The sequence below is a fragment of the Oryctolagus cuniculus genome, chromosome 6, assembly GCF_051225735.1.
Source record: "Oryctolagus cuniculus isolate XC-2025 breed Fujian yellow rabbit chromosome 6, ASM5122573v1, whole genome shotgun sequence".
Taxonomy (NCBI): Eukaryota; Metazoa; Chordata; class Mammalia; order Lagomorpha; family Leporidae; genus Oryctolagus; species Oryctolagus cuniculus.
This window is the reverse complement of record NC_142872.1, coordinates 5,327,635-5,355,421: the sequence shown is the minus strand read 5'-3', so window position 1 is coordinate 5,355,421 and position 27,787 is coordinate 5,327,635. Positions and strand designations below refer to the sequence as shown.

General features: G+C 49.7%; 1 protein-coding gene across 1 annotated transcript in view; it reads left to right on the top strand.

Moving 5' to 3' along the window:
* Positions 1-722: 722 nt before the first annotated feature.
* The window catches only part of LOC100354734 (MCC regulator of WNT signaling pathway), a 111,615-nt gene continuing 84,550 nt past the window's right edge, over positions 723-27,787 (top strand). The window contains exons 1-4 of the mRNA XM_089335833.1: positions 723-747; positions 1,038-1,063; positions 2,665-2,778; positions 18,723-18,865. Coding sequence (XP_089191959.1) covers positions 723-747; positions 1,038-1,063; positions 2,665-2,778; positions 18,723-18,865 — 308 coding nt within the window. The remainder of the gene's footprint in view (positions 748-1,037; positions 1,064-2,664; positions 2,779-18,722; positions 18,866-27,787) is intronic.

Sequence of the window (27,787 nt, the reverse complement as noted above, 5' to 3'; positions counted from 1 at the left end):
GATTCTGTACAGCGCCACTTCAGGTTGCTGGCAGCTTCACCCCCTGGTACCCCTGCCCCTCTGCAATGGAAGGCACTGCGGAGTAACTGTCCATAACAGTGAGGGATGTATGCAGGTACTTTACAGTTTTGTTCACAGGAAAGTGAAATCAGAAGATAAATTGGGGCCAGCATTGTGGCCCAGTGGGTTAGGCCACTGCTTGCAGTGCTGGCATCCCACTTCAGAGTGCTGGTTCAAAGTCCTGGCTGCGCCACTTCCAATCCAGCTCCCTGCGAATGTGCCTGGAAAGCAGCATATCATGGCCCAAATTCTTTGCCTAAGTTAGTTCACCAGAGGCATCACCATTTCCTCTGATGGGAATGACCGTCCTGGTATTGACACAGGGTACCATGTGTGTCCGCTATCTTCAGCCTGCTCAGCGGTTCTGAAGACAGAATTTTGACAGCGTGCACCACCACACTGTGTCTTAGGTGGCTTTCCAGGTCCAGGGATGAGACTGTGCATAAGACCCCTGTGACCCAGTTCTGGGCATCAGTGGGGCCACACAGCCTTTGTGCTGACCCCGTGCCAGCCCTTACAGGCAGCCTTTCCGCCCCAGTAGCAGAGGGGCACTGTTAGGAGGTGGGAAGCAAGCCTGGGCTTAAGCAGATAGATCCTTGTTCCCACTCCCGTGTTCAGGATTTCAGTTCGCAGTGTGTTTTGTCCTTCTCACTGGCGGGGCGATGGTGAACCTCCTCTCGAGACCTGGTAGGACAGTGGAACACGTCACAGTGGCTGATGCTGAAGGGGTTCCTCAGGTTGACAGTTGGAGGCGACCCCGCCGTGGAAGGCAGTAGACTTGGTCCCTCTGTCTACCGCTCTTAGGGTAAAGCAGTCTCTAGAGGAGTGTGCAGCGTGAGCACCACGGCGTCTGTGCTGAGACGTCGGCACACAGAAGCTTGTCTGAAATCCAGGGTGGCCTCCGCGGAGCAGCTTTGGTTGCTCGTGAGAAGGCAGACACTGTCGGACTACCCGGTGTGTCCTGTTTTTGTCTCAAGTGTTCCTGATTTCAGACTGGCTGTTGGTAGGTTAGTTTGCAGCCCAGTGTGGTCAAGTCAGGTCACGTGGGAACCACCACATGAAGCCTACTGCTGTCTTGTCTCTCCCGCTCCCTGCTCACTGTCTGCCCTGCCTCCACCTCAAGCTGTGGCCAGTGTACAGGGTGGGGCAGGCTGTGGGAAGAGCATTTTTCTAAAGCCAAAGTGAACATCTCCAGAGCTGAAGAGTATTGTATGCAGCCTCAGAGATCAATTGTATTTGCTCACTCTGTTTCAAATTCTTCCTGGCAGAAGCAATAAAAAACGTGTACAGAGCAGAGATTTGTCCTAATGCCCACCTCTTAGCTGAACCCCCTGTGGAATTCAGCCGGGGAATGGTCTGAACACGTCCTCAGTGGGCAGTGAGGGCCAGTGTGAGGCAGGAACTGGCTTTCCAGGCGGTGCTCTGAGAGCCGCGGGCTGAATGGTCTTGGGCCCCGTCCCACCTCTGGGCACAAGCGTGGTGACGTGTGCTGTCAGATCCTGATTGCTGAGCAGGCTGCCACAGTGGGCATGCGTGGCACCACACCCCCCATGTTAATACATGGAAGGTCATTCTGTCCAGGGAGCCCATGGATCCTAGCTTTGTGCTTTCGCGTCTGGTTCTGCCCCCGAGGGAGCATTGCTGGCACCAAGCCTGTCTCTGTAGTCAGTCCTGGCATCTGGGGCAAGGAGGAAGGGGCACTTGCAAGAAGGCAGGTGGACCAACCTAATGAGAAGAACATCAGAAAACAGCTTTTCCGTTGTTTTTTTGATGGTCCCCCCTCTGTCTGTGTTTCTGTCTTGTACATACATACCACAGCGTGGGTAACGGAAGTGGAAAAAACTGAACTGCTCTGCTTGCTGACCGCTCTTCTGTCTTGAACTTGGCTCTGCCTTTGTCCTTTATCCTAGCTCGAGGGTCAGGCAGCGCCATCCCAGCTCTTCATCCTCACTGAGTAACTGGGGAAAAGCCCTTGGAATAAAGAGTTTGCTCTCTGGCCTGATTTCACCATCCAAGATTAGGTCCCACAGCCTGCAGACGTTTTCTCCCTGTTAGGGTTAGGGTGACTACAACCCAGCTTGCCTGTAGCACATGTATGTCCGCTGTTCCCTGAGATTAATAGCACTTTCTGCCGCAGGTTAAGCACTGCTTGGGATGTCTGCCTCTCATATTTGAGTGCTGGTTTGAGTCCCGGCTACTCCTCTTCATCTCCAGCTTCCTGTTAATGTGCCTGGGAAGGCAGTAGATGTTGGCGCAAGTACTTGTGCCAGTCCCACCCATGTGGGAGACCTGGGTGGAGTATCAGACTCCTGGCCTGGCGCTGACTGTTGTGGGCACCTGGGCAAGAAATCAGCGGGTGGGAAATCTGTCCACCACCCCTTCCTCACCCTCCCTTCATCTCTCCCTTGTTTTTCCCTGTTGCTCTCTTACTCTGCCTTTCAAATACATACATACAAACACGCGTACCTCTTTACAAAGCTTCCTTTCTCACAAAGGTGCCCATGGGTGGCGTATTTTCAGTGTGGTTGTGCCGGTTAGGGGTGAAGGAAAGCTGCGTGCTCGCGGGCGCCGTCTGACCCACGCTGCCCTCCTCTCTCACCGCAGCTCCACCTGGCGTCCCTGGCGTCCCTGAAGGGAGATATCGTGGAGCTCAATAAACGTCTGCAGCAGACGGAGCGGGAACGGGACCTTCTGGAAAAGAAATTGGCCAAGGCACAGGTAAGGGCCTGGGACGGGTGTGTGAGTGAGTGTGTGTGAGTGTAACATGAAACACTGAAGCCCCCACTCCACAGATGACGGCTTCGTGAGAAAGCACTTCGGCTGGGCTGCGCTCACAATCTCCAAGGACTGGGGGCTTCCCGGCGTGCAGTGCTTGTGGTTCTGACGCTGGAACCCAGGACCGAGGAGCCTGCTGGCTTTCCTGCTGGTGGGGGCTCTCTGCCTAGTTAACAGATGTGTCCTCGTGTGTGAGAGCGTCTGCCCGGCCCTTCTGATGCGGGCGGTAATCCGGCTCAGGGGCCTCCACCTTCACGACCCGGGCACCTCCCAGAACCATCGCATAGAGGGTCTAGTCTTGAACATGGGTCTGGGGAGACACAGACCTCAGTCCCTAGCACTCTCACAACCGCTGCCCAAGCCCGGAAATGCGACTTAGCTGCCAGCCTGGAAGCCTCCTGCCCAGGCCCGTCCCCATTTCCACACAAAGATAAACCTGAGGTGTCTTTTACAGCGTGATTTCTTGTGTTTCTTTACAGTTTATCAGTTATGTTTGCATATGTAGATAGTAGAGTTTAGTTTGTCCATTAAAAAAAGGCATTTTCTTCAAATTTCTTAACGTATGGGTTTTCCCTCCAGCCTTTGTTTGCTTTAATTTCTCCCTGACTGTGAAGTTTCCCACAGTCTGAGTGAACACGGTTTTCACATGAGCTCATCTGTACTCTGCCAATGGACAGCTGAGCCCCGCTAGGGATTTGTGTGCATGTATGTATGTATGTATGTATGTATGTATTTTAACTCAGATACATACTGCCTGCCTGTTTATCTTTCTGTGTAGCAGCTGTTGGTGGTTTATGTCTAGGCTCATAGCTTTATTAGGACTTACAAAGTCTTGATAGCTTAGTTCTGCTATGTGTCAGTTATTAATTAGAATACTTTCATAGAGACATTTTCCATCATCTGTGTTGAAACCTGGTGTAGTTCATAGAGAAAAGCAGAATAAACACACAAATCCTTCCATTTATTTAACATTTTTCAAAATAATGAGTTGGTCCTTCTGAAATCTCAGGTTGTGATGTCTGTGGCTGGTGAGAGCCGCCTCAGGGTGGGTGCTGCTCTGACGATGTGAGTCTCGTGGTTACTCAGGGCTCCTGCGCCGTTTCTTGCTCCCAAACTGGACTTAGCAATTTTCCCAGTAGACATGGTTTTTATCATCAGGAAATGATATTTCAGGACCATGGTGTGTATGCTGAGTTCTTTCTGCTTTGAGGATTTGTATTGTTTCTAGGCCTCCTCTGTAGGTGGAGTCAGGGAATTATTTAATTACTTAGATACGGAGGTGTACTTCAACTATGTATGAGGGCACTTCATAGTTTGTGGAAAAGTGGAGGTAAAAAATAAGCTTTGTGGTGCAAAACCTAACTGGGTAGGAGCAGGTGTTACGGTGCAGTGGGTTAAACCATGCTTATGATGCCTACATCTCATATCAGAGTGTCTGCTCCAGTCCCAGCTACTCTGCACTTCCGGTATAGCTTTCTCCTAAGTACCTCTATGCATCCAAGTACCTGAGTCCCTGACACCCATGTAGAAGACCTGGGTGGAGTTCTGGACTCCAGGCTTTGGCCTGGCCCAGGCCTGGCTGTTGTAACCATTTGGGAATGAACCAGTAGATTGAAACACACTGACTCTCTCTCTTTCTCTCTTACCTGTCAAATAAATAAAAATTTTAAAAAATGTGTAAAAATAAAATTAATAACCATATATGAGGTCTTCAAAAAAGTTCATGGAAAATGTATGCTGTGAAAAAACTATTATTGAATTACAAGGTTTCTTTTTACATCAAAAAATTATCTTTTATTTCAATTTTTCTACTTTTCAGAAGTTCTCACATAAAATTTAAGACTTTATACCTTAGAAATTCTTATTTTCACTCCCAGTTCAGATTCAGACTTTAAAGTGTTTTTGCTTCTGTATTTCATTTGTATCTCCTTTGTTTCACACTAAAAATCCCCTTAATGTAATATAAGACCCTTTCCAGGGGCTGGTGTTGTGGCACTGTGGATTAAGCTGCTGTTCACTAAGCTAGCATCCCATATCAAAGTGCTGATTTGGATACCAGCTGCTCTGCTTCTGATCCAATTCCCTGTTAATGCGCCAGGGAGGGAAGGTAGTGGAGGATGGCCCCAATGCTTGGGCCCTTGCCACCCAGGTGGGAAACCAGGATGGATTTCCTGGCTCCTGGTTTCTGCCTGGACCAGACCTAATGTTGCAGCTGTTTGGGAGAATGAACTAGTGGATGGAAGATATCTTTCTCTCTCTCCCTCTCTGCCTCTCTGCTGCTCTTTCAAATAAATAAATATTTTGGCCGGCGCTGCGGCTCACTAGGCTAATCCTCTGCCTGCGGCACCGCCACACCAAGTTTTAGTCCCAGTTGGGGTGCCGGGTTCTGTCCTGGTTGCTCCTCTTCCAGTCCAGCTCTCTGCTGTGGCCCAGGAGTGCAGTGGAGGATGGCCCAAATTCTTAAGCCCCGCACCCACCTGGGAGACCAGGAGAAGCACCTGGCTCCTGGCTTTGGATCGGTGCGGTACACCGGCCACAGCGTGCCAGCCGGAGCTGACATTGGGGGGTGAACCAATGGAAAAGGAAGACCTTTATCTCTCTCTCTCACTGTCCACTCTGCCTGTCAAAAAAAATATATATTTTGACTCAGGGTAAATGTTCCATTCTGTATTTTGTACTTGTTCTCTCATTCATTCTTTCTAGTAATTTTGCTGGCATAAGTCTTCAGGTTTTTAAACATGTATTTCATTTTGTTTTGTATGTCAGTTATGGAGAGAGAGGAAAAGAGATCTTCCATCCTCTAGTTCACTCCTCAAATGACTGCAACAGTTGGGGGTAGGCTAGGCCAAAGCCAGAAGCGCAGAAATCTATCCAGATTTCCCACGTGAGTGGCAGGGTTCCAAACCCTTGTGCCATCTTCTGCTGTTTTCCCAGATGCATTAGCAGGGAGCTGGATTGGAAGTGAGGCAACTGGGACTCCAACCGGTACTCATATGGGATGCCAGTGTTACAGCAGGCAGCTTAACCTGTGGCACCACAACACAGCCCCTAGAATGACTCTTAATCATTCTAATCATTCTCAGGTTTGCTGTGTATTCTTTGATTATCACTTGGTATTGTCTTTTTTTTTTTTAATTTCAGGACTTTTTAAAAAATGTATTCTTTTTTTTTTTTTTTTTTTTTTTTTTGACAGGCAGAGTGGACAGTGAGAGAGAGAGACAGAGAGAAAGGTCTTCCTTTTGCTGTTGGTTCCCCCTCCAATGGCTGCCATGGCCGGTGCGCTGCGGCCTGCGCACCGCGCTGATCCGATGGCAGGAGCCAGGTGCTTTTCCTGGTCTCCCATTGGGTGCAGGGCCCAAGCACTTGGGCCATCCTCCACTGCACTCCCTGGCCACAGCAGAGAGCTGGCCTGGAAGAGGAGCCACCAGGACAGAATCCAGCACCCTGACCGGGACTAGAACCCGGTGTGCCGGCGCCGCTAGGCGGAGGATTAGCCTAGTGAGCCGCGGTGCCAGCCGAGAAAGGTCTTCTTTCTGTTGGTTCACTCCCCAAATGGCTGCTACAGCCAGCCAGCGCTGAGCTGATCCAAAGCCAGGAGCCAGGTGCTTCTTCCTGGTCTCCCATGCAGGTGCAGGAGCCCAAACACTTGGGCCATCCTCCACTGCCCTCCTGGGCCACAGCAGAGAGCTGGACTGGAAGAGGAGCAACCGGGACTAGAACCCAGTGCCCATACGGGATGCCGGCGCCGCAAGTGGAGGATTAACCAAGTGAGCCACGGTGCCGGCCAATATTTTCTTTTTTTTTTTTTATTTGTTTATTTAAAGGCAGAGTGACAGAGAGGTTAAAACAGAGAGATCTGGGGCCAGCGCTGTGGCACAGCAGGGTAAAGCCCTGACCTGAAGCACTGGCATCCCGTATGGGTGCCGGTTCTAGTCCCAGCTGCTCCTCTTCTGATCCAGCTCTCTGCTATGGCCTGGGAAAGCAATAGAAGATGGCCCAAGTCCTTGGGCCCCTTCACCCACGTGGGAGACGCAGAGGAAACTCCTGGCTTTGGATCAGCACAGCTCCGGCCGTTGCAGCCATGTAAGGAGTGAACCAGCAGATAGAAGACCTCTCTCTCTGTCTCTATGTCTCTCTGTAACTCTGTCTTTCAAATAAATAAAATAAAATCTTAAAAAAAAAAAAAGACAAAGATCTTCCATGCGCTGGTTCACTCCCCACAATAGCTGCAGCAGTTAAGTCTGGGCCAGGTTGAAACCAGGAGCCGGGAACTCCATGCCTGTCTCCCACGTGGGTGGCAGGAGCCCAGCTACTCAGGCCATCTTCCGCTGCTTTTCCAGGTGCCTTAGCAGGGAGCTGGGTCAGAAGCAAAGCAGCTGGGACACAGTGCTCAGATATGGAATGTCAGTATCTCAGGTGGCTGATTCACCTGCTCTATCACATCAGTCGAGCTTTGATTTCCAAGGACTGCTATTATTTGTATGTTAGATTGTCTGTGCCTGACTTTACTATCTGTCATGATTTCAAACTCCTTTTATCTTTCCTTTAAATTTTTTAGAATTATTTATTTGAGAGAATGTTTCCATCTGCTAGTTCACTCTCCACATGCCTGCAGGGATCCCGGGATAGGTTGGGGGTTGAAGCCGGGAGGTCCCAAATGCCCACTCCCATCTCCTTTATCTAACTTAAATTTTCCTCTGTTCTCCATGTTCTCTTCCTCTTGGTATTATACACTGTTTTTGTCCCTTCCTTTGTGCCTTCCAGTTTAGTCTGCATTTCTGAAATGTATTTTTGACTCATTTTGGGCTGGACATTGCCCACCCCTGCTGCATAAGATTGCTATTGATTTTTGTGCGTTGATTTTTTATCCAACAAGGCTGCTGAATTATCCATTCTGATGTCTCTTGGTGGAGTCTTGGTTCCCCATCAGGAGCGGGGAACGTCTGGCCCACAGGCTGTATATAACACAAGACATCATTTGGTTTTGCCTTGCCAAGGCCACTGCAAGCAGAGCTTGGGATTCAATTAATCTCTAGCAGGCTGATCTTTAAGTTGATAATTTTGTGTGGCCCACAAATGTTATAAATATCCAAATGGCCGTTGGCAGAGACAAGGTTCCCCACCCTTGCCATATAAAGGACCATGTCTTCTGCAAACAGGGGTGATCGGACTTCTTTTCTCCAGTTTGTTTCTCTTTTACTTCCTTTTTTAAGAAAGCTTTTGTGAGCTGGTGGAGCTTCGCCTTCTGCTATTTTCTTGCAGTCAGTAGTATGGCAGCCTGCTTTCTGACTCTTGGCTCTGTCCTTCCACCTGCTTGTATCTGGATCTCTTCTTTGCTCTGTTTCTATTATCCTTTTCCCGCCACATTTTGATCTCACTCCCAACAGTTTGTGCTGGAATGGAGTCCTGGGGGGAGGGGGGCAGTAGGAACTAGACAGGGTCTGCCCACAGGCCTGGTGGGCTCCCATCTCACACTGCCCTTTGCATTAGGCTGCCCCCCCCCCCCCCCGGTGCTAGCTGGTGTTCCCCAAGCCGGCCTTCTCACTTTGCTGTGATCTCCAGTTCCCAGAGCCTTCGACCTTGCCGTTTCCTGGTGATCCTGTCCCCACACGCCTACTCATGTCTGATGGGTGGTGTAGGTTGTACAAGGGGATGCCTTGTCTCCAGGTTTCTGGGTTTTTTCTGTATAGATACTCTGTGTTTTTTCAGTTTAGAGATCAGAAATCCAGGCTGCAGGGCTGGCTTTGTGGCTGAGCACATCAAGCTGCTGTCTGCAATGCTGGCATTCCATATCTGAGTGCTGGTTTGAGTCCCTGCTACTTTGCTTCTGATCCAGCTACTTACTAATGTGCCTGGGAAAGCAACAGAAGATGGCCAAGTGCTTGAGCCCCTGCCACCCACATGGGTGGCCTGGATGGAGCTTTTGGCTCCTGGCTTCAGCCTGACCTAGCGTCCCAGATGTTACATCCATTTGGGGAGTGAACCAGAAGAGATAGATCTCTCTCTCGCTCTCGCTTTCTACCTCTCTCTCTACCCCCTGAAAAATAAATGAGTCTTTAGGGGGAAAAAAAACCCCGCTTGCTGTAGCCATCTTAACAAAATGACCTATGGGGATTTTTGAACACTCTCCTGTCACATAATCACAGGCTCTTTGAACAGGCAGAGACCCTTGTACGTAAATCACCCACTTCTACATTTGGCCGGGGACCCAAAGAGGTTAACTTGGTTGTCCGGGGTCAACTGAACAGCTTAGTAAGGCCACCAATGACAAGTTCTCAATTTATTCTTAGATTAAAATTTTACTTACTCTATGTCTGATCATAAAATGAATAAAATGTGATTTAAAAAAAAACTTGAAAACAGCATTATGATGTTTCAGTGCTACTCCCTGATGAATTCAAACTTTTAATGATTTTTAATTTTTTTAAGATTTATTTATTTATTTATTTATTTGAAAGTCAGGGTTACACAGAGAGAGAAGGAGAGGCAGAGAGAGTGGTCTTCTATCCGTTGGTTCACTCCCCAGTTTGCCGCAACAGCTGGAGCTGCGCCGATCCAAAGGCAGGAGCCAGGAGCCTCTTCCCATGCGGGTAAAGGGGCCCAAGGACTTGGGCCATCTTCTGCTGCTTTCCCAGGCCTTAGCAGAGAGCTGGATTGGAAGTGGAGCAGCCAGGTTTTGAACCAGTGCTCACATGGGATGCCGGCACTGCGGGCAGCAGCTTTATCTGCTACGCCACAGGGCCAGCCCCTGATTTCTTTTTAAAGAGAAACTTCTTGTGTATGTGTTAAAAACAATCAAATGGCGTTACGTGACTGTGTTTCCTAATTTAGACTCATCCGGAAACCAGCCAAAAAAACTGTCGGCAGCTTTTTTTTGAAAGGAAAAAAACTGTGAATGATTCACCTGGAAACTGCCAGGTTCCGTAGGTTAAAAGGTGACAAGCAGGGTCCACATTTGGCCAGTCAGGTAAGACACCCGTTAGAACACCCCCTTCCCAGAGCAGCTTGTGCAGAGCACAGTGAGAGGATAATGGAACACTTTTTCTCTCCTGCATAAAGGCTGGGTTCAGTTACATGTAGATTTATTTATAGCTGAGCCATTTTCATGTAATAGCCTTTGGTGGCTAATGTTATCCCTGTCAACAGTGGTCACGCCACAGCACCATTAACGCTGTCTCCCTCCCTCCCTCCTTCCCTCCCTCCTTCTCTCTCTCTCTCTCTCTCTCTCTCTCGTTTGCATCCTTACACCAAATAGACTTAAAAACTATTCCTTGCTGCTCGTGCTAGAGAGGTCATCCCAGACTTGCCATCGCGTACATCTTATACATATGAGATTTATGCATGAGAAAATAAATACAACGAAGTGTATGCTGTATGCCTTGGTAGTGATTCATATTTGACGCATCACCAGAACAGAATTTGGAAGAACAAATTCATGTGCAAATTGGTGCTCTGTGGCTGTGATGAGTTTGCCAGCTCTCCAAATATTACAGTGCTATGAGTTGACCAAAATGTAAAATGTAAATGGTATTTATGCTCATCAGATATCATCAAAAAAACTTTAACATCTGTTGAATAAATTATTTAAATACAGTTTTCTTTGTTTCTTTGAGAGAGAAAGAACTCCATCCATTATTTCCCCAGTGCCTGCAAAGGCTGGGGTTGGGCAAAGCTGAAGCTGGGAGATGGGTCTCCAGGATGAGCTGCAGTGACCCAGGTGCTTGAGCCATCACTGGCTGCCTCCCAGGGGTATGTGTTAGCAGGAAGCTGGAATTGAACAGAGCTGGGACTGAAACCCACGCAGTCTGACACGGGGTGCACGTGTCCCCGTCTAGTGTCTTAACTGCTAGGCCACACACTTGCCCTGAATAAGTTCTTAGCAGTGATCCTGGGCTGATTGAGTGAAAGGAGGTCATGAGGTAGACTGAGGGTAGGGTTTAAGAGTCGTGATAGGAAGGGAAGAGCAGATCACCCAGCTCCAGACCAGTGTGATGGGGAGGATGAAGTACTTCGTGTTTGCTGTTGCCCCGTCATGAATCACCACAGCTTCCTGGCTGAAGACACATTCCCACCCTCGGAGGTTGAACAGATACACAGACACGTGCCTGCATCTGCAGCAGCACGCAGCAGCCAGTGGGGACCAGCCTGTGGCTAAATGATTTTAATTAGCTTTCTGCATTTTTAAGTATTATAGTACTTAAATATATCAAACGAGTTTAAAGGCCCCTTTGAAACTGGCTAGCAGTAATAGGGAACACTGTTTGTAATCTCTCTATCCTTTTATTTTCTTGAGATTTTGTTAATTTATTTGAAAGGCAGAGTTAGACAGGGAGAAACAGACAGATCTTCTGTTCACTGGTTTACTCCTCAAATGGCTGCAGTGGTGGGCACTGGGCCAGGACAAAGCCAGGAGGGACACTAGGACACCATCCTAGTTGTCCATGTGGGTGGCAGATTCCCAAGGAATTGGACTGTCTTACGCTGCTTTCCCAGGCTCATTAGCAGGGAGCTGGGTGGGAAGTGGAGCAGCTAAGACTCAAACCAGTGCCTATACTGGATATTAGTGTCAAAGGTATCAGTTTAACCTGCTGTGCCAGAACAGTGGCCCCAGAATTTTCTACTTCTTGGAGTTTAGGAAGAAAACATGCATAGTTTGCACTACATGCAGTGGAGAGAGTGTGTTTCCTTTGTCTTGCTGGGTTTTTGTCTGAGGTCCATGTTTGTCCTTTCTTCGGTCAGTTCCTCACCCCCCACACGCCCTCCTTTCCTATTTGTTTATGTTCTTTGGTAACCTGTGCAGCTGGTGGGTTTGCTCCTTACTGACATTTCCATTTGTGTCAGTGACTCTGTTCAGCTGACTTGTTCCCCACGTCACCCTCAAGGAGCCTGGGCAAGGACGTCAGAGTAGGGATACCAGTGCTGTGCACGGGACTGGCTGTGACCAGCCTGATGTGATCTGAGGAGGGAACGTCACTCTTAGCATGTTTTAAAAGGGAGTGATGCTAACTCTTCTGCAGGGTGTCTGAGGGGTTAACAGATAAATGGTGATGTTGCGTTTTTCAAGGATCCAGTTCACAATGTTCTTAGGTTTGACAGCTGGGACTAATTTAATGATTAACGATCAGTGACCTCTGTTGGAGTAAGATAAAACCAGGGAAGAACATTAACAAAACCATAAAGCTCTTAGCATCCCCACATTGCACAGGGCTTTTCCAGAAGGGGCTCAACATGAGGCTAACCCACGGCTTTATCCCTGGAGATGAGCCTGCAGGGTTTCGTTCTGCTTGTTTTCATTAAACATTTTTACATATAGGCAACTTCACCAGTTTAGGGAGTGCACACCAGTATTTATATGGGGTTTTAATTTGCTTCATCATCATGATAGAACTAAGACTTTAGGAACAACTCAGAGTGTGTAGTAAGTGCCAGATGGAACTGAAGAAAAACAAAATTTTGTCGTTTTCAATCTTCATCTCTCTTTCAGTTCCTTTCAGACTGAAAGTCTGTAGTTGCAAGAGAAAGCTAGACTCTAAGTGATGTTGACTTCCAGAAACTTGTGACAGGCAGGATGCTGCAACCACAGGCTTTTTGACTTTGCTGCCCTCTGAGATCCATCAAAAAAAATGGAATCTAGGCTGCGAGGAGGGAGGATCATGGATGCAATTACCTATTACGAGAGAAAACGAGCGGTAACGTGGTGTGTGAGACCATTTCTTACTTTGTTCTGCTGGATTTGTACGGGGTGTTTCTTACTGTGTAGAGAAGAAAATAACCCCTGACTCAAGCTTTGCAGGGAGACGCTGCCACTGTGGCTGAAGAATTGGCTCCAGCAACTAAAGCTGGCTGGGGACGGGGAAACGGGATTCCTGTGGCTCACACCCCCGTTGCCTCCTTTTAACTGCGCCCTCTCCAGGGGTTGAGGAGAGCTTTGTGGGTATTCCTGGCTCTCATCTATCACACGCCGTAACATTCATGTTCCCTGCACTTCAGCAGGAGGCAGGCTGGTCAGGGAGCAAGGGGCCGCTTGAGATTTTCAGGTGAATGGAAGGAGGGCTGGCAGGGGGCTGTGTGCCCGCTCCCAAGCTGACAGGCCTCTGCCACCATGGCTGGGAAGGGCACAGGCACTGTCTGAAAGACCTCTTAAAGGGTTTCCGGCAGAAGTGGTGTCCACTCACTCCTGCCTCCTTGGCCAGTGCCAGTCACATGGCCATGTTGAACTCCGTGGGGGAGAGGAAGAGTCATCCCACCTGTGCACAGGAGGAGAACTCCAGCGTTGGCAACAGCCCCGCCCTGCTGGCTGCCAGGGTTCCGGTGTTTCCGGGACTGCATGCAACACTGCGGTCTTGAGGAGCCCCGTGCACGGAAGGAGATGCTAGAGAGAAAAGACTCTGCTTGAAAGACAGTTGTGTTCATGGATTAATTCAAAGAGTTACTGAGAGAGAGTAGAGCCAGAGAGAGAGAGAAAGGTCTTGCATTAGCTGGTGCACTCCGCAGATGACCACAACAGCCAGAGCTGAGCTGATCTGATCCAAAGCCAGAAGCTTCTGGATCTCCCACACCAGTGCAGGGACCCAAGCACTTGGGCCTTCTTCTTCTGTTTTCCCAGCCATAGCAGAGAGCTGGATTAGAAGTGGAGCTGCCTGGACTCCAACCGGTGCCCATAAGAGATGCCGACACTGTGGGCCAACGCTTTAACCCACTGTGCCACAGTGCCGGCCCCTAGTTAAGATTCTAATCAGGCTGTCTGTGTCTCATTGCAGGGTGCCTATATTCAGTGCCCACTTCTGGCTCTTGATTATCCCTTTCTGCTAGTGCAGACACTGGGAGCCAGTGGTCCCTACCACCCACTTGGGAGACCTGGGTGGAGTTCCTGGTTCTTGGCTTTGGCCAAATCCTGCCCCAACCATTGCAGCTGTCTGGGGAATTGAGCCAGTGGATAAGAGTGTGCTTTCTCCTTCTCGCTCTTGCTCTGTCTCTCTCTGCCTCTCAAATTAAAAAGCAAAAAAACTGAAAACTTCACACGGATGTTAAGTAGCAATAATAGAAGTCATGTACCCTTTTCCTTGTTTAGATGTTGTTGTTTTGTTAGCACTTGCTCTTTGGCAACTCTCAATGGGGTGTGGTGTTGGGCTTGGCCTAGCTTGTATCCTTGTGAAACAACACCTGAACTCACACACCCTCCTGGGTCACAGAGACACCCGTGGGTCAGTGCTGAAACTCGAGTGTGGGAACTGGGCTGGTCTCTGACAGCTGTTCCCGTAGATGGCAGGTGACCAGGACAGGGACGGCAGTTGTGCACAGAATGCGTCTTTCCTGGGAGCTACCTCCTCGTCCTCTACCCTCCTGCACTGAAGTGCCACATTCCCAGGGTTGGTCCTTGTGCAGTTTGATGGGAACTGTTGAACAAGGGTTTTGTTGGGGTTTTTTGGCTCCTGCAGGCGGTGGCCTGTTTCCGCCTACACCCAGGCCCTTGCTGGACCTGCCCTGCTTTCTGTGTCACAGCTGGGGAAGGCTCAGGGCTTTCTCACTGAGATCGGTGCCTCCACATATCCTTGGTACAGGAGTGTGACATGCCAGTGAGGCGGGTTAAACAGGGATGCTGATTTGTGCCTGCGAACCTTGAGCAATGTCTTCCCGGTCATTCGTCCTCCAGCAGGGGTGGGGAACGTCCTGGAAGGCCCGAGAAGCCCTTTGTCTGGCTCTGCTAAGGCATCCGCAGGTGGGACTCGAAATTCAGTCAAACTCCAGCAGGCCAAGTTTTGATGTTATAAATATCCAGTGAACTTTGGCACAAAAAAAGGTTGCCACCCCGATAGAGGCTAGGAGCTTGCCTCGGCACTGCTTTCCCAGTGTCGCTGGGGAAGGATCTCCAGGGAACTGTTGCCACCTCTTGTTGTCCAGATTCCCCCAGCCGCCTGGAAGCCAGCCTGCAGCTCCTTCAAGGGATGTGTCATGATCACCTCCCCGTGCCACCCAGCACCCGCCCTCCGACCAGGGAGGGTGACTTGTCTCCCACCCGGGAAACAAGAAAACACCCAGCACGTATTTCTAGTGGAAGAATGAGGTGATGGACTTTCTACCATATTTAAAATATAGGGAAGTATAGGCGCGTAAACCAACTGCCTCTGCCCTCAACTAAGAGAATACTGTTCCCTGCAGGGTGTCATCCTGCTCCCCGAGGAAGCCTTGAGTTCCAAATACACGTTGTTGGTTTTTCCTTCTTTTGGCTGTCAGCACTGGCCATCTGACAGAGCCCTCAGGCTTGCTGTTGTCTCCTGTTGACAAATGCACCCCCCGGGCCACTGCCAGTGAGACGCAGGGCCAGCCATGCTGCTGGGCTGCTCTCACGCTTGTTCTCCAGTTGCAGCCTCTGCAGCCTGGGCAGAATCCTACCCGTGAGGCGGCTCTTAACGGTCGACACCCAGGATTGTCTTCTCAGTGGTTATCAGTTGATGGTGTACGTTTTTCTTATGTAAACACGTGTACATTTTGGGCAGGTTCTTGTCAGCCTGGGTAGTGGTAGCTGCATGTTGATCTGAAGACTACAAAGAAGGAATGATGAGTGAGTGTCTCTCTGCATCTCTTTCTCTTTCTATCTAACTCTCTCTCTCTAACTCTGCCTTTCAAATAAATCTTTAAAAATAAAATAGAGGGGCTAGCACTGTGGCGTAGTGGGCTAAGCCTCTGCCTGCAGTGCCAGCATCCCATGTGGACACTGGCTCATGTCCCAGCTGCTGCTCTTCCCATCCAGCTCCCTCCATGGTCTGGGAAAGCAGTAGAAGATGGCCCAAGTGCTAGGACCCCTGCACTGGTGTGGGAGACCTGGAAGAAGCTCCTGGCTTAGGATCGGTGCAGCTCCGACCATTGTGGCCATTTGGGGAGTGAACCAGTGGATGAAGAACTTTTTCTGTCTCTCCTTCTGTCTTTCTGTAACTCTACCTCTCAAATAAATAAATAAAATCTTAAAAATAAAATGAATAAATGGGCTGTCTGTGGTGCTGGCATCCCATATGGGTGCCAGTTCAAGTCCTGACTGCTCCACTTCAGATCCAGCTCCCTGCTAATGTGCCAGAGAAAGCAACAGAAGATGCCCCAAATGCTTGCACTCCTGCACCCACGTGGTAACCTGAATGAAACTCCAGGCTCCTGGCTTCAGCCTGGCCCAGCCCTGAAAGTCATTGCCATTTGAGAAGTGAACCAGTGGGTAGAAGCTCGCTCGCTCGCGCTCTCTCTCTCTCTCTCTCTCTCTGTGACTCTGCCTTTCAAATAGATAAATAAATCTTTAGAAATAGAAAGGAGAGGGCCGGTGCCGCGGCTCACTAGGCTAATCCTCCGCCTGTGGCACTGGCACACCAGGTTCTAGTCCCAGTCAAGGCACCAGATTCTGTCCCGGTTGCCCCTCTTCCAGGCCAGCTCTCTGCTGTGGCCAGGGAGTGCAGTGGAGGATGGCCCAAGTGCTTGGGCCCTGCACCCCATGGGAGACCAGGATAAGTACCTGGCTCCTGCCTTCAGATCAGCGCGGTGTGCCAGCCGCAGCACACTGGCTGCGGTGGCCAGTGGAGGGTGAACCAACGGAAAAGGAAGACCTTTCTCTCTGTCTCTCTCTCCCACTGTCCACTCTGCCTGTCAAAAAGAAAAGAAAAGAAAAGGAGAGGAGAGCTCAGCTCCTCGAGATCACTTTTCACAGTAGTTTGTAGCTCTAGAGAACTGACTGGAAAACTAAAGAGGAGTAGCCTGCAGTGTGGCCATGTGGGAAGGGTCGCTGCACAGATGCGATCCAGGTCGGAGACTGGGCAGTTCCTGCAATCGTTTTAAGACCTGGAACTGGAAGCCATTATGCTTAGTGAAATAACCAGTCCCAGAGAACAAATGTCATGTGTTCTCTGTATGTAGTAGTTAATATAGAATACAAAAAAGTGTGTGGGAACAAAACAGACATCTTGTGATTGTTGTTTTTAGCCCTTGTTTATGCTTCTGTGGAGCTGTGATCTTTGTACTTTTTACTTACTGAATGTTTTGTTTAGTGGTGCATTAATCCTGTGATTATAGAGTGCACTGAAATTAAGCTTTTGCAAAAATTCAAAAAAAAAAAAAAAGAGCTGGAAGTGGTGGTGCCGGAGTTGTGGCACAGTGGGTTGAGCTGGCATTTGCAGTGCTGGTGTTCCATATTAGAGCACTGGCCCAGTCCCAGCTGTTGAATCCATCTGGGGAGCGAACCAGCGGATGGAAGTCCCCGCTCTTCCTCGCTCTCTGCCTTTCAAGTAAATAAACAAATCCTAAGAAGAGAAAAAAAGAGCTGGAGCTGGTGACCATGAGCGTGTCGCCACGGTGCGCGTGTCTGCACAGCACACACACCATCTGGAGCGGGTGTGGGAACCAGTAGCAGAGATGAGAGGTACTCTGTGGTCCTGAGAGGAAGTCAGTATATTCCAGGGAAGCGTGACACGTCTCTCATTCGTTAACAGACTGTCTGAGATCTGTCATCTCGTGGACTTTTCCTGATCTGGAAATGGACAGAAAGACCCACATTCGTGGGAAAGCGATGTGTGGCCTCTTAGAGCACTGCTGTGTGCAGGAAAGACTCCCAGCTGGCCTGACCCTTGTCTCTGGTCAGTTACGTCCTGTGTCCTTGGCCGTAAGTCGAGTGAGCTGATGTTCAGGTGGTTGTGCATCTCTGGAAAGTAGCTGTCCACAGGGTGTATGCCTAACCTCGGTCCAGCAACCTTCCTGCCCGTGCCTTGCCAGGGTGCCCTCGGCGACCTCCCAGGATTTACGCTGATACTGGTCAAGCTACCGTAGCTGCTCCTGCGCAGAGTCCTGCTGTGACCACAGCGCTGTCTGTCGGCCATCTTTGCCTTCTGCTGTTTCAGGGTTGTGTTCTGCTTGTGTTTGAAAGCTTTTGTCCTGGCCTGGAAGCCCAGAAGACCCAGGGAGGGAGGACATTGGAGTTAGTGGGTAAGAAGTCTTGTTTTCCCTCCCTGCCTGCCACAGGCCTGAAAGTGCTCATCCGTGTGGCTCCTGGCATTGCTGAAAATAAAACTCCTCTGCTGGACAGGAAACCCATCAGGTCTGAGGGCTGCAGTCAGGGGCACAGGCTGGACCACTTGCTCTGTCACCAGGAGTGTTCTGTTTTGTGAATGTGATGAGATGCAGTGACTGGCGGGAGTTCTCCGTAGAGAGTAGTAAGAGGATTTAAACTCTGGCTGAAAAAAATGTTTTTATAGTATCTGCTACCCTGTCCGTCGAGCAGAGTGAGGGAAGCACCTCAACCCCTTTTGTCATTTTGCAAGGCAGCCTCAGGACAGTGTGGTGCTTGGTGACTCACTGTGGGCTGGCTGAGGAGTGAAAACATCCTGTCCCTGCCCTGCAGGAGCTTACAGTCAGGGAGGGACATAAATCAGCAAGCGCCTGGCAGGTTCCTGGGCAGAGAGGACATGGCATGCTGTGTAGGATTGTTGGAATAGTGAGTGAGACACACCCATGCAGATCTGGATCAGTAGTAAACGGGTGACTGAGAAATGGAAGGAGCATAATGGAGCTTGCGCAGCAGTGTCTGGGGACGTAGGCGGTGGGAACCAGGGCCCATCTTCTGAGGGCTGCACCTGCAGCTTAGGGCCATGCCCTCCAGTACAGAGTCCCAGAAGACACTGTCTGATGGACCCAGCCTTGGCCACTGTCCACACTGTGGCTTAGGGGGCCTGTTGCCCAAAGGGAGGGTGTGCGCTGGAGAGGCAGTGGGGCCGCCAGGGCTATGTGGAACGGAGCGGACACTTGTTTTGTTGGGACACGGTGTTGAGGTTGTGGTTGGGTTAAGTGGCCCACGTTGGGGTCGCTCAGCTGACGGTGCGTGGACTCACTGGCTTGCCTGCGCTGTTCTCTTGATGCAGTGCGAGCAGTCCCACCTCATGAGGGAGCATGAGGTCGTCCAGGAGCGCACGACACTGCGGTACGAGGAGCGCATCACGGAGCTGCACGGCGTCATTGCCGAGCTCAACAAGAAGATCGACCGCCTGCAGGGCGCCACCATCAGGTACCAGCTGCCTCTGTCTGCCCTCTTCCCCTCCGCGCTGCAACCTGAGCCCCTGGGAGTTGCAGACAGCTTGTGCAGCACCTTCTCCTTGCTTTGTTCATTTGTGTTCACCTGCATTATTCTCTTCCGACGTCGGCCCCCACGGGAACCCTGGAAGCAGACACAGTGGAAGTTGTGAGCCTCAGTTGACTGATAAGGAAATGAAACCAGAAGCTGAGTGGTGACGTCTAAGTGAAGCCCATCTGCCTCAGAGACCAGCTTCCCGCTGCGCCCGTTCACCAGCTCGGCTCTCACACTGTAAATCGCAGGCCTCCCTTGCAGATTGTGAGAATGTCATGAGCGTGGCTCATAACTAAATATTATGTAGACTTCTAGGGAATCAAGTAATATTTTGAGCTCACTTCCAGCTGCTTTGCCAACATTGACTTATTCTCTTGTAAGACTTCAGGCATGCGGCAAGATTTGATTCATCATTTTACTGCCTTAAAAAAAAAAGAAAACTGGAGCTTAAAAATAGTGAGCAACTGGCTTATGGTTTGCTCAGCAGAGGGCTGAGGTAGAATCAGAACCCAGGATTTCTCTGCCTTTACTTAATTTTCTTTCCATAAAAAGTGGCCATCAGGGATCTTGCCTTCTTGCTTCTCAGTCGGCTCCTGAGTCTCCCAGACACAGTGTCTGCTTTATAGCATCTGCCCTGCTGCTCAGAGGAGGCATTTTTTTTATTTACTAAGCCGAGGATGACAACTTTTGCACTGTCTTAGTGATACGCAGGCTCTGAGGAAAGCAAACTAGGGGACCAGGGTTGTGGTGTAGCAGGTAAAGCTGCCGCCTGTATCACCAGCATCTTGTATGGGTGCCCATGCATGTCCTGGCTGCTCCACTTTTTTTTTAATATTTATTTATTTATTTATTTGAAAGATACAGAGAAGAATAGGCAGAGAAATAGAGAGAGAGATCTTCCATCCCCTGGTTCACTCCCCAGTTGGCTGTAACGTCCGGAGCTGCGCCGATCCGAAGCCAGGAGCCAGGAGCTTCCTCTGGGTCTTCCCAGTCCTTGGGCCATCTTCCACTGCTTTCCCAGGCCATATCAGAGAGCCGGATCAGAAGTGGAGCAGCCAGACTTGAACCGGCACCCATATATGATTCCGGCACTGAAGGTGGCAGCTTTACCCGCTACACCACAGCGCCAGCCCAGCTGCTCCACTTGTGATCCAGCTCCCTGCTAATGGACTAGGAGAAGCAGTGGAAGATGGCCCAAGAGTTTAGGCCCCTGCCATCCACATGGGAGACCCAGATGAGACTCCTGGCTCCTAGCTTTGGTCTGGCCCAGCCCTGGCAATTGTGGCCATTTGGGGAGTGAACCAGCTGATGGAAGATCTCTCTCTGTCTCTAACTCTGGCTTTCAAATAAATAAAATCTTAAAAAAAAAAAAAAACTGTTGGCACCTCCTTTCTCTGAGATAAAGGTACTTTGATGAGCACTGTAGGAGCTGCAGTGAAGGCCGGTTTCAGGGGCAGCTGCTCTGAACTTTCCCTGTGGAAGTCCTGGGTCCGAGGAAAGTTTGCGTGCGTTTGTTCCGGCTGAGAGCCACAGTGACAGCGAGGTTTCTGGAGCGGGGTACTGACGGGCATCAGTTTTCTGGGCAAAATTGTGGAAAAGTTTGCTCTGAGCTGGAGCCACACAATGAATTTCATATTCTAATTTAGAACCTCAAGGGTTTGAAATTGTATCCTGGTCTTCATGGTGATTGTAGGTTAGAAATGCATGAACATAGAAGATTTTTCAGCCTAAAGAAGTGATTATACAGATTTAAAGGAGCCTGCCAAGGGATGCTGGCGAGTCTGTGATTGTCATTGACACATGCTCCACTTTTAAGCACTCAAGAAGGTGAAAGCAAATGGCTCAGTGAGTCGTGAAAAAAATGCATTGACATCACCTGGAAAACAGATCCAGAATGCGTAATTCGAATGCAGTGACATGTTCCCTCAAGTTAAAATCCACTGAGTGTCTTGACCATAAACATTTATTGTCTTTTATTTAAAGGAAGATTGCATCTGCACAGATGTCACATTAGATTCTGCCAGTTGTCTTTATGTAAATGAGCTGAAAGATGGACAGACATGTGGACCAGTGATGCAAGGCTCTTCTTATCCTCTGAGCTCTGAGGCTAAAGCATTTCCCACCCCCTTCACCCCAGGAGGATGTTGAGGCCTCAGCTCCGATGTGCTGTGATAGACCCACAGTAGTAGAAACCAAGTATCCTGGATGGGAGAATTGGTTGTGACACTCCCCAGGTGCACTGCTCATGTCGTAAGGTCTTTCTTGTCACTTCAATCTAAGTTAGAAATTCATCACAGAAGCTGGAAAAACCATGGTATAGCCAAACCTAAGAAATACTGAATTGCTTAAGGAAAAAAAATGATAATATGATAGTTTTCCCTTTTTTTTAAGATTTATTTATTATTTATTTGAAAGGCAAAGTTACAGAGGCAGAGAGAGGGAGAGGTCTTTCATCCAATGGTTCGCTACCCAAATGGCCGTGACGGCCAGCTGGACCAATCCAAATCCAAGAGCCAGGAGCTTCTTCCAGGTTTACCACATGGGTGCAGGGGCCCAAGGACTTGACCCATCTTCTACTGCTTTCCCAGGCCATAGCAGAGAGCTGGATCAGAAGTGGAGCAGCTGGGACTGGAACCGGTGCTCATATGTGATGCCAACACTGCTGGGGGTGGCGTTACCCACTAAGCACAGCCCCAGCCCCTAATTTTACCTTTTAATCTCTGGTCACAATTGGAGAACCAGGGACCTCCTGTGAGTGCCCTAGAAGACTCCCCATCTATTCTAGCCACGGGGCCAGTGTAGTCCAGAGTCAGATACTGCAGTTGCTCAGTTCAGTGGAGCTGAATTCAAGCCCCATCAGATCTCTGAGGTGAGAAAGTAAACACTGATAGTCAAAGAAGAAACGGTGAGAATTGGGATGGGGCAGGGAGAGACAGCACTCGCAAGCAGGGCTGGTTTCTGGTGAGAGCCCCTGCTGGCACCTTAACCTTGGACACGCAGTTTCCCCAGCTGGGAGGAGCACCCGTCTGTGATTTCAGCTGCGCAGTCTGGCATCGTGATTTGGCAGCCGGAGCCGACTAAAGCGCCTTTCTGGAAAATCACCAGTGACTTCTTCTTTTTTTTTTTTTACTTTTATTTAATGAATATAAATTTCCAAAGTACAGCTTATGGATTACAATGGCTTCCCCCCCACAACTTCCCTCCCACCCGCAACCCTCCCCTTTACTGCTCCCTCTCCCCTTCCATTCACTTTGATTCATTTTCAATTCTCTTTATATACAGAAGATCGGTTTAGCATACATTAAGTAAAGATTTCAACAGTTTGCTCCCACACAGAAACACAAAGTGAAAAATACTGTTTGAGTACTAGTTATAACATTCAATCACAATGTATAGCACATTAAGGACAGAGATCCTACATGAGGAGTAAGTGCACAGTGACTCCTGTTGTTGACTTAACAAATTGACACTCTTGTTTATGGCGTCAGTAATCACCCTAGGCTCTAGTCATGAGTTGCCAAGGCTATGGAAGCCTTTTGAGTTCACTGACTAATCATATTTAGACAAGGTTGTAGTCAAAGTGGAAGTTCTCTCCTCCCTTCAGAGAAAGGTACCTCCTTCTTTGACCTGTTCTTTCCACTGGGATCTCACTCGCGGAGATCTTTCATTTAGGTTTTTTTTTTTTTTTTTTTTTTTTTTTTTTGCCAGAGTGTCTTCTTGACTGAAATGTCCCATGACTTTTTCTCGTTCCTTGTTGGTCCTCTTCTACAGCATTTGACTCTGAGTCCCCTCTCCTTCCTGACATATACTTAAACCTCTGGACCCTGTAGGCCCAAGATCTTTTCCTCTTTCACTGAGATCCATCCTATCTAAGGCTCTGGTCCTTGTACCTCTCACCTTGAATGACAGCAGCCCCCAATCTCCAGGGCTCCTACCTCTGAGATCTCACCATGGGCATTCGGCCCTCCCACCTTCTCCTCTGCAAAACAGTGCCCATTGAGGACAGAGCTGATGCCCAGAGTCTCCGTCTCACAGAACGTCTCTGGCCTCCAGGATCTCAGGTCTGCATCGTGACTTGGATCTCCCCCTCGATCTTCAGGCCCACACCCTCACCTGTGTGCTGCGTCTGAAACGTAGTCTAGCCAAAACCGTTTTATCTCCCAGCACATGGTGTTCTGATTAGTTTATGGATGTACTGGAGTGAAAATGTTTCTCTCTCCCTGTCTCAGGAAGTTTTTGAATGGGAGTCTTACTTCAGCTCTCATGTGGACAAGGATTATATCCAGAGAAGAGCATCTCAAAATCCCGTTTGTCACTTTGTCTCCAGAAGATTCCTAGATGAGTGTGGCGTAGCAAAGAGGAGGTAGACTTGAAGCAAAAATAAGAAGTGTGCTCATCACTTATTTCCTGCACTAGACTCTTTTTTTTTCAATTTTAATTTTTTTAACTTTTATTTAATAAATATAAATCTCCAAAGTACAGCTTTTAGATTACAGTGGCTTCCCCCCGCCATAATTTCCCTCCCACCTGCAACCCTCCCATCTCCTGCTCCCTCTCCCATTCCATTCACATCAAGATTCATTTTCAATTATCTTTATATACAGAAGATCAATTTAGTATATATTAAATAAAGATTTCAACAGTTTACACCCACACAGAAACACAAAGTGTAAAGTACTGTTTGAGTACTAGTTATAGCATTAATTCACATAGAACTCATTAAGGACAGAGATCCTACATGGGGAGTAAGTGCACAGTGACTCCTGTTGTTGATTTAACAATTGACACTCTTACTTATTGTCACTCCCCGTCTTCGTGGAGGAACGACACAGGACCCTGCGTTGTTCTTTTGTGTGCTCGGCCCTCCCCAGGTTTGCTGCTGGTTCTTCCCGGGTTGGCTACCGACCCTTCCACCTCCGTGGAAGGGCGGTACCTCCTGCCACTCTCCCCACTTCCGCGGGGGAGCGGCACACCGCCGGCCGGCTCTCTCGGGGGCTGCTCAGGTGTTCCCTTTAGATGTTCCTGGTGCATGTTGTCTCTCTCCTCCTTTATAATCCTCTTCCACCAATCCCAACTCTGCTACCCACACACCGAGTACGCTGCTCTCTCCAATCAGGAGCAGCTCCTGCAGCTTGTCAAGTTGGTGAGAGGCAGCTGTGTAGAAGCTGTTTACTCCTCTCCCAGCGCCATATTGTGGGAGAGCAGATGCATAGAATAAGTCTTAATTCCAGTAACAGTCTAGTCCGAGTTGCTCCCCACAGTTCCCCCTTTCTTTTTATTTTTGGCGTTGATACGCGCCTGTCTTCGGTGTCCCGCGGCACACACTCTGCTCGCTAGAGTTGCCCACAGGTGCTTACAAGCCCTACCAATCAGGCAAACCAAATCCGGGTCCTCTCTTCGCCATGTTATGAGGAGGTTTTTAGGCGCTGATGCATGCCTGTGTTCGGTGCCCTGCAGCGCATGCTCTGCTCTGCTAGAACTGCCTGCAGGTGCTTACAAGCCCTACCTATCAGGCAAACAGAATCCAAGCCTTCTCATTGCTGTATTGTGGGGAGACTTATTGATGTTGATTCGTGCCTATCTTCGGTGACCTGCAGCTCATACTCTGGTCGAGCTGCCTGCTGGTGCTTATCGCCTAATCAGGTAGACTGAATCCAAGCCCTCTCATTGCCGTGTTGTGGGGAGGCCTTATTTTTCTCTATTTCTCTATCTCTGGGCATTCCTATTTCTCTTATTTTACTTCTATCTGCCAGCATTCCTATTTCTCTCATTTTACTTCTAAACTTCTGTTTCTCTTATCCCCGCGGCTTCCTGGCGCCCGCCCCAAGGCTGCTTCTCAGCACCTCGCCCCGCGGCGGCTTCCCGGCTCTGCGCCGCTTCAGCCCGCGCTTCTCGCATCTGCGCGGCTTCCCGGCTTCGCGCGCACTCCGCGGTCTCTGTGCCCTTTGCGCCCGTACCACGGCCCCCGGGCCAGCCCCGCACTTCCTATCTACTCACGCCCCGTGCGCTCTCCCCGCTCGTGCCCCGCGCGCTCTCTCCGCGCGGTGGCTTCCGCGAATCACACAGCCTAGCTCACGTTTCCGCTTGTCGGTTTTCAGTTTAAGTTCCCCGGGCTAACCTGACGAAATGCAACCTAGCTTACGTCTCCGCCTTTCGGTTTGGCTTCCCGTCTTTTGCTCCCCCGGCTAATCTGACGGATTCCAACCTGGCTTACGTCTCCGCCTCTGGTTTTAGCTTTTCGCCTTTTGTTCCCCGGGCTGACTTGACGAATTCCAACCTAGCTTACGTCTCCACCTCAGCCTGCCCCCGCGGCTTCATTTTCCCTAACATTTTTCTCTACCCGGTATGTTTCCTAACTTTTCTTCCAACAATATTCCCCTCTCATTTCTCCTGGCTTCTCCCCACAGTCCGTATCCAAGTCTGTTTGTTCTAGCTTTCACTTTCGCTTTTAATCTCCTAGCTTCCCCGCCATAGTCCGCATCTGAGTCTATGTTTCCTCCAGCTTTCACTTTCGCTTTCAATCCTAACTTCTTCTGGCACTTTTTCTGTCCGGCTTTTCCCTAGGCTCTTTCTAATCTCTCTCCAGTATTTTCCCACTTTTTCCCGTTTCTTCCCTCCTAGGTTTCCTATCCGAGTCACGGCACCATTATGTCGCTCCTAGGCTTCCTATCCAAGTCACGGCACCATTATGTCGCTCCCCCTCTTCGTGGAGGAACGACACAGGACCTGCGCTGTTCTTTTGTCTGCTCGGCCCTTCCCGGGTTTGCTGCTGGTTCTTCCCGGGTTGGCTACCGACCCTTCTACCTCCGTGGAAGGGCGGTTCCCCCTGGCCACTTTCCCCACTTCCGCGGGGGAGCGGCACACCGCCGGCCGGCTCTCTCGGGGGCTGCACAGGTGTTCCTTCAGATAGATGTTCCTGGTGCATGTTGTCTCTCTCCTCCTTTATAGTCCTCTTCCACCAATCCCAACTCTGCTACCCACACGCCAAGTACGCTGCTCTCCTCCAATCAGGAGCGGGATCAGCTCCTGCAGGTTACTGGTTGAACTGGAGGCAGCTGTGTAAAAGTTGTTTTTACTCCTCTCCCAGCGCCATATTGTGGGAGAGCAGATGCATAGAATAAGTCTTAATTCCAGTAACTTAGTCTAGTCCGAGTTGCTCCCCACAACTTGTGACTTCAGTAATCACCCTAGGCTCTAGTCATGAGTTGCCAAGGCTTTGGAAGCCTTTTGAGTTCGCCAGCTCCGATCTTATTTAGACAAGGTCATAGTCAAAGTGGAAGTTCTGTTACTTCTCAGCCTTTTGGCTAAGATCAAGTGTAGTATCCAAGTGGAAGTCCTCTCCTCCCTTCAGAGAAAGGTACCTCCTCCTTTGATGCCTGTTCTTCCTGCTGGGATCTCACTCTGCTGTGGATTTTCTGCACACTGATGCTCTGGTTCCCTCTTGTTTTATTATTCAGAGAAAGGTGCCTCCTCCTCTGATGCCTCTCCTTCCCGCTGGGATCTCACTCTGCTGTGGATTTTCTGCACACTGATGCTCTGGTGCCCTCTTGTTTTATTATTCGAACTCTAGAAAAAGCAGCTTGGAAGCACCTCACGGATGCTTCTCAGTGAGTGAAGTGACGCCCCCTCGGGTGCCTGTGAGGTGCCCCTGTTTGTTCCCAAGAGGAACGTCTGAGGACTCGAGACTACCAGGACAGAGGCTCATTAGCAGCGTTTATCCGTTTATCACAGTTTTTGTTTTTCTTGTTTAAAATGCTCATTTTGTAGAACCTTTTCACATTTTCCTGTTTCTCACACTAGAATTAGCAGCTGATGTTCTTTGGGAGACGTTTTCCCCCTGAGAAATGAGCTGTCACTTGCTAAGAGTCATTGAGTACACAGGGCAGGAAAGTGAATGCAGAGTCGTGTTGAGCGGCTGATGCCGGGTCAGTGGCTGGTCCGGCCCCGCGGTGCCTCCAGGCTCTGCACGGCAGCCGTCAGAGCTCTCCTCCACACCTCGTGTCTGCACAACTGCCTCGGACCAGCCGTGGCGCTGTTACTCACTGTGTCGCTTGTGACGGGCCAGTGCTCCCAAACGATGCAGAAAGCCCTGCATCGGTCTGCTGTGTACCCTGAGTCACAAATTGACCGTCAGCTGCAAAGCCCCCGAGAGAACTCCTGTCACAACCTCCATGCAGGCATGAGAGGCAAGATGAGCAGGATTTGCAGCTTGAGGACGGTTTCTAAGTCAGTGGGAGAAACAGCAGGGCAGACTGAACTTTCTCGTATTCCAGTTCAGTGTAACCTTTCTGTGTGCATAAGCTCCCCTGATCCTCTCACAAGGTAGCTTTCGACCTCTAATTGCTGTTTACCTTTGTGTGTCTGCTTTGTTCTTGAAATACTGACGGTACGACGTGAGGAGCGTAAACCAGGGATCGGATGTGCTCAGCGCAGGTCCTCCCCTAAGATCAGTGATACGGGTGCTCTGCACGTCACTCCTTGTCTTTGTCTCTGTCTCTGTCTCTCTCTCAAGATTTATTTATGTATTTGAAAGGTAGAGTTAGAGGGAGAGACAGAGATCTTCCACTGGTTGACTTGCCATTTGACTATAATGGCCAGAGCTGGTCCTGGCCAAAGCTAAGACCCTGGAACTCCATTGGGTCTCCCACATGTGTGGCAGGAGCTCAGGCATTTGTGCCATTTTTCACTGCTTTGGTATTGTAGGCAGTGGCTTAACCTGCTACACCCCGCCACCTGCCCTACCTCTTTCTCATTTTATCTGTGTACACAAGAGATCCTGGTAGGGGGCCAGTGCTGTGGCATGCAGGTTAAGCCTCTGCCTGTGGCATTGGCATCCCATATGGCCATTGGTTTGAGTCCAGC